Source organism: Glycine soja, chromosome 15 (genome assembly GCF_004193775.1).
Source record: "Glycine soja cultivar W05 chromosome 15, ASM419377v2, whole genome shotgun sequence".
Lineage (NCBI taxonomy): Eukaryota > Viridiplantae > Streptophyta > Magnoliopsida > Fabales > Fabaceae > Glycine > Glycine soja.
The window spans coordinates 16,787,049-16,793,488 of record NC_041016.1 but is presented as its reverse complement, the minus strand read 5'-3'; the positions used below and the strand labels follow the sequence as shown (position 1 = coordinate 16,793,488).

At 30.5% G+C, this 6,440-nt stretch overlaps 1 protein-coding gene across 2 annotated transcripts; it reads left to right on the top strand.

Annotated features, from left to right (window-relative positions):
* Nucleotides 1-1,660: 1,660 nt before the first annotated feature.
* LOC114386988 (growth-regulating factor 1-like) lies at nucleotides 1,661-4,116 on the top strand. Of its 2 annotated transcripts, none has more exons than XM_028347079.1 (4): nucleotides 1,661-1,895; nucleotides 2,020-2,473; nucleotides 2,665-3,107; nucleotides 3,739-4,116. In XM_028347079.1, exons 1-4 carry the CDS (start codon nucleotides 1,709-1,711, stop codon nucleotides 3,744-3,746), a joined length of 1,092 nt encoding a protein of 363 aa, XP_028202880.1. In that variant the 5' UTR covers nucleotides 1,661-1,708; the 3' UTR covers nucleotides 3,747-4,116. The 2 variants fall into 2 exon arrangements, with proteins under 2 accessions (XP_028202880.1, XP_028202879.1); XM_028347078.1 differs by having other exon boundaries at nucleotides 1,663-1,895; nucleotides 2,659-3,107.
* The last annotated feature ends 2,324 nt before the right edge of the window (nucleotides 4,117-6,440 follow it).

Sequence of the window (6,440 nt, the reverse complement as noted above, 5' to 3'; positions counted from 1 at the left end):
TATAAAATATAGTATGAGTATTATGTCAGTATCAGATATTAACACAGACGTATGTCGAACACTAAACACAATAAGAGATTGAAATATCCGTGTTTCATAGATAAACACACACAAATGCAATGAAAAAAGTAAATAATCCCAGAAGAGGGTGAGGCCTGCAGTGCTTGTTTTCTACGTTTACGAAAAGAAAAAAAGGTGAAATTGTTCTGGGGTCTGAGGTAAAGGAACAGTAAAAGCTCCAAGCATACAAGCTTCTTAGATAGGCATTGGTTTGAGACACCAAAAACTCTTTAAAAATAAAACTATTTCCTCTTTTGTTTTTTTTAGGACCCTTTCTTTCACTTTCTCTCTCCCTTTAGTTTATGGATTTCCGTAGAAGGTGTCAGAGACAAGAGCTGCCAGAGAGACAGCTTAGCTGCAGAGTGTGGCAGAGCATCAGTAGTCATCAGATCAGAGCATGCAGCAGCACTGTAATTAGAACCATTAGTTTTATCCATGTAAAGAAGATTCTGTAACCCAATGGTTCCTGAAATAAATATACCTACTCTACTCTGCATCCCCTATTATAATATTAATACTACTACTATACTATTAGCCCACAGACACGCCACTATCTCTTCTGTTAAATAATAATAATAATAATATTGTTTTTCATGATATTTTGTTGATATTTCTGTGCTCTATATTTTGATAAAATCTAGTTTTTAGCTTTTAAAATTTTATATCATTCAATTCAGTTTCTATATTTACAAGAAATTTTTTTAGTCCATCTTTACATATTAGTGCGTTTTTTATTTTACTTTTTAAATGGATTAAAATGACGTTGAAAATTATTTTATTTTATTTTTAAAAAAATTATTAATATGTTTTCTCAAAACACATTGAATCATGATTGGACTCCATTTTTGTTTTTGTTTTCATTATCATTTTACAATAATGGTTACAAATTTGTTCTTGCATATTATTTTGATTTTGTTTTATTTCTTGAAAATTATTTTCATGAATTTGCAAACTAAATAAATAATGTAATCTATTTTTCATATAGGAAATGACACCAATATTATTTGTGAGAATGAGTTAAAAATAAGTTTTCGTAAAATGCAAAAGACTAAATTAAATGATATATAACTATATAGGAACTAAAAATCAGATTTTATGAAAATATAAAAACCAAAAAGAAAGAATTTTTACACCATACTTTAATTATAAATTATAGTATATGATAAATTTATTATTTTTTTCATATTAATAATAATAATTTTTATTAATTAATTGTGTAATTTTTTTAGTTTGACAGTATATAACCATTAATTTTTTATATGACATTTTATATACAGGTGATGATATTTAAATACAAATACTCAATTAATACTTCTAAATTCTCTTCTTTATACATTACATCATTATCATATTTAAAATGCAGAGTGATTTTAGTTTAACTAGAAGTTTAAAGTCTTATGCATAAAATTAAATATATTGGAACAAAGCAATTTACCATCCATAATAATCTCATTAGTTTTAACAAAATTATCTCCCCTAAAAAATACTTATGATCTAAAAAAAAATAATAATCACTTATTTTTCCAATTTTTCTACCTCTCAAAGAATGTAAACACTCCAGCGATGTCTAAAAATAATTTCCTTTATATATATCCTTAGTCTTTGGTTTGCACTTCTATTTTCCTCTTCTACTTCTCTACTTACTTTGATGATGAATGGAAGGAACAGGTTCCCCTTTACCCCATCACAGTGGCAAGAGCTTGAACACCAAGCTCTCATCTACAAGTACATGGCTTCAGGCATTTCCATTCCACCTGATCTTCTCTTCACCATAAAAAGGAGCTATTTTGATTCCCCTCTGTCCTCAAGGCTTTTGCCTAACCAGCCACAGCACTGTAAGTTTTTTCCTTTTCTCTCTCTCTCTCTCTCTCTTTTTCTGTGTCACTGTGTGAGAAGTGAGAGTGCAAATCTTTGACAAAAGGGTTTTGTTTGTTTTGTTTTATCGTGACTTGTGTGCAGTTGGATGGAACTACCTTCAGATGGGTTTGGGAAGAAAAATAGACCCTGAGCCAGGTAGGTGTAGAAGAACTGATGGCAAGAAATGGAGATGCTCCAAAGAAGCATACCCAGATTCAAAGTACTGTGAGAGGCACATGCACAGAGGGAAGAATCGTTCAAGAAAGCCTGTGGAAGTTTTAAAATCAACAACAACACCATCATCATCAACAACAAACTCAAATGCTTCTTCTACACAACAAGCAATCTCATCAATCACCAAAATTAATAGCACTCTCTCACCTCTTGCATCATCTGAGACTCACCAACACCACCACTATCCTCAACACTATGGCTCCTTTCTCTATCATCATCACCCTCCTTCAAGGTCCTCTGGCATTGGCTTGTCTTTTGAAGACAACAGTGCTCCCTTGTTTCTTGACACTGGCTCATGCTCTCAGTCCAACACAGACTGCAGGTTTGTGTTGTGTTCACACTTCTTAAGCTTAAAACAATTTCTTCAAGCCTTTTTTTTTTATCATGATTAATTTTTTTGTTATCATGTTATCAGTGCCAAGTATTTATCCGTTTTGCTTATGATTAATTTATTCGAAGTGTTTGTTAGTTGTACTTGATTGATTTTTTTTTTTGTCTAATAAAAAGGAGTAGGTATGTTTATGGAGAGAAAGAGGAGGTGGATGAGCATGCTTTCTTCACAGAACCTTGTGGTGTTATGAAAAGCTTCTCTGCTTCCTCTATGGATGACTCATGGCAACTCACACCATTGACTATGAGCTCCTCATCTTCATCTTCCAAGCAGAGGAGTTCCTTTGGCTTGTCCAGTGATTACTCTTGCTTGCAACTTCAGAGCCACTCAAAGCAGCAGCAGCAAGAGCATCATCAAGATCAGGGTTGCTACATGTTTGGTGCTGGTCAAGTTGTGAAAGAAGAACCTCAGAAAACGGTTCATCGCTTCTTTGATGAATGGCCACACAAAGGAAGAGAAGGCTCTTGGCTTGATTTGGATGACAAATCTTCCACAACCCAACTTTCAATTTCCATCCCCACATCTTCTCATGATTTTTCAACTTTCAGTTCCAGAACCCACCATGGTAAATTGCTAATTTAACTTCCACATTCATGACAATTACTTTGATTTTTCTGTTTCTTCCTTATTCCATGCTTTTTAATTATCTACTTAGGGATAAAACATAAACTTCGTATAACTACTTACAGATAAGAAAATAAGAGAAATAAAATTGAATCGAACTTGTCTAATAAGATGATAAATTATGTACTTTAACTTTTTTCTAGGAATCAGTAAGTGCATGTTATGTTTGTATTAAAGCTTACAAACTTAAGTTTGAGTTAAACTTAAGTTTGCAAAAGCAACCCAAGTCTTCCTTTTGCAAAACTAAGTTTCAAGTCAAAATTTTCATTTGCAAATACACTTTTGGGGCTAACCAAACATGTTACTAAAATGAGTTAATTCTCCAAAACGTTCAGCACCCAAAATTACTTTTTCAATTGATAACCAAATATGCTCTAACTCTTTCATCTAATTTTAAAATTTAAGTATTTAAGTTAATTTTCATTCCTGAAAAAGTTTAATTTATTTTTTCTTTTTAATTCTTATAGTCTTGTTAGTGATCAGTGAGAAATTTATTTAAACAAGTCCTTGGTATGATAGTAATAACTTGGCATCTTTCTATAACCTTCTTTCTGGTTCTTTCTGTTTTGCAGATGGTTGAGTGTAGGTTTCCAATAATGGGTCCTTTGTACGGAAATCAAAGGCCAAAAATGTACCTATAAGGGTGGGGTTTAAGATGCTTTGGGGTCTTATTTCCAACCACACCCTCTTCTTTTTTCTTCTGCCATAAAGGCACTTGAAAGGGATTTCTGTCTCCATGGAGAGATCTAATGTGTAATGCTATATGATGCTAATGCTTTCTTAGTTATAAGTGCTTCCTTCCAAACATAGTATCAAAAATTCTCTGTGACAAAGCCTGAACTGTTTAATATTTGAGCTAACATTCAATTGCACATCTATGTATTTTTGGTTTCATCATTTTCTGCTTTCATAGCTAGTATGAAATTGGGTGCACTATGGCCCACACCCCACAGGATTGCTTGTTTGTCACTTGTGTCCATTTTAAGTGTATTGCCCCTTTGTAATTACTAGTGATTAAAGTTAAACCAAAAGAAGTTTTTTTATTGCTAAATATTAAATATTAGTTTGTTAGTTTTTTTTTTAATAGGAAGAATCGAATTCACTATTTTTTTCTTTTTAATTTTAACAATCTAACCAACTTTATAATTTCCCAAATTTTAACAATCCAACCAACTTTATAATTTCCCAAAACGAAGCTTTCTTTTCCTTTTTTTGTCACAAAGGGAAACTTATTGATTCCTAACTAATAAGGAAGTGCATATATAATATATTTATGTAATATGGGGAAACACCGTTTGGCCATGAAAGAAACAGGGTGTGGCCAAAGTCTTTTCTTATCACTATTTCGCATTTCTATTGCATAGCCTAAGTTTGTTTTTTCCGTTACGTAGATTCTTATTGTCCCGGACTCTGGATACTATAAATTAACACATTTCAGAAACGTTGGACAACTATGCTACTATTATCAGCAGCATATGCCTGATCAGATATATGTGCTATGAGTATCATCATAATAAATAGATACGTGGAAAAATCAGAAAATGCTAGTTCTGCATACGATTTATTTTGTTGTTGTTGTACATACTTCGAATAAATTATAAATCCGTTCTTAACATGGTGATATATATATAATTAATATTTTGGATTGTAAATTTATATCATTCTTTTACAAATGTCGATTTTATTAATTTAATGTTTTTTAGAACTAATTGTGTTCAGTGTTTTTTTAAATAAAAAAATATAAGCGACATTTATAAATTTTAAGGATCATGTTTCTACCTCTAAATTTCTTAATGACCAAGCTGAGGGATTTATTCGGAATAAGACTTTAAGTTCAATTCTTTATGTATCACAAGTGTATATGATTTTGCTTCTTCGCATTTTAATTGTGTCAATTGGATTTTTTTTTTAGGTTTTCTCCTATTATAATTAAGCCCTTTTATCCTAATTTTGTTTAATATTTAATTCATAAATTTGCACTAGATGGAAAGATATTTCTTGTTACTCATTGATGTCATAAAAATAATTTATCCACAAATAGTCAACATGATTTTGGGTCATGGTAATTTAAATAGTGTTTTTTTAGCCAGTACAACATATTTACTCATTGTTGTGATATGTCTCGTTTATCTGTCATGTCAATTAATTTTATCAAATATTACATGAAATCAAGACGAGGAGATTTGACTATAAATAGAGAATCTTAAAAAAAAACTTAACTCAATTAATCATCGCAAAATTTGAAACCTAAGAATTAAAAATCGCATAATCACAATATCTGATAGAATAAAAATACAATTTAGCCAAACTTTTATGAGTAGACATATCAACACTTTTTTTTTTTTAAAGGAGCACTTATTTAATATGTTAAAAACAAGATTTCTCCACTGTTGTTAAAGAGCGTGTGCGCTCAATTGCTCATCTAACGTTGTATGTACTAACTTTTGTGAGGTGTTTATATATATATAGCTCAATTGTTTAAGAATTTTTTTTCAAATCATCCTTGAAAATTTCAAATCTTTTATTTTTAGTTCCTATTGTTAGTCCTTGTTACAAATATGTTAATTCATTGACATCGTTATGCCCCATGTCAACATAGTGTGATGTGATTGTGTCATGCCATTGAAGGTTGCCATGTCGATAAAAGTGTTAAATCACCTTTTCAACAGAGGAACTATGTGAAAACAAATTATTGAGACAAAAAAAGAAAAAAAAATTATAGGAATGAAAAATAAATGAACTAGAAGAAAAAAAATGACATTTATAGGAATGAACAAATATTTGAGTCATAGAGTAAGTGACAACCAATAAAAATATGTTTCTAACTAATGTATAAACAAGTTTGCAAATCAAAATAACATTATAAAATGTATAAACAAGATTTGCAAATCAAAATACCATCATAAAATGTAATACGACAAATTCTTTTGAAAACACGACAAATGTATAAACAAGTTTGCAAATCAAAATAACATTATAAAATGTAATGAAGAGTACAAGTTTTATAAAACTTGTTCAAACTAAAAATGTTTTCCCACATATTCAACTCCCTTTATGTTAGCACAAATATATGACAAAAGGAAGAAAAAGTACAAACTTACAAACTTTTATGTTGGTGCATTTCATCACCTGATATGATACTATGTCCAGTCCTTAGAAACAATCAAGATTTCTACTAAACATATATTTATAGGAACCTTGTTCCTTATTGTTACAAGTATTATTTTAACTTGTTTCTTTAAACAATGATAAAGTATTCTTTCACATGCCTCTC

Coding starts and splice junctions, on each gene's coding strand:
- LOC114386988 (XM_028347078.1), top strand. CDS start 1,709: ATGATGAATGGAAGGAACAGGTTCCCCTTTACCCCATCACAGTGGCAA. Junction 1,896..2,019: donor GCCTAACCAGCCACAGCACT/GTAAGTTTTTTC, acceptor ACTTGTGTGCAG/TTGGATGGAACTACCTTCAG. Junction 2,474..2,658: donor CAGTCCAACACAGACTGCAG/GTTTGTGTTGTG, acceptor TCTAATAAAAAG/GAGTAGGTATGTTTATGGAG.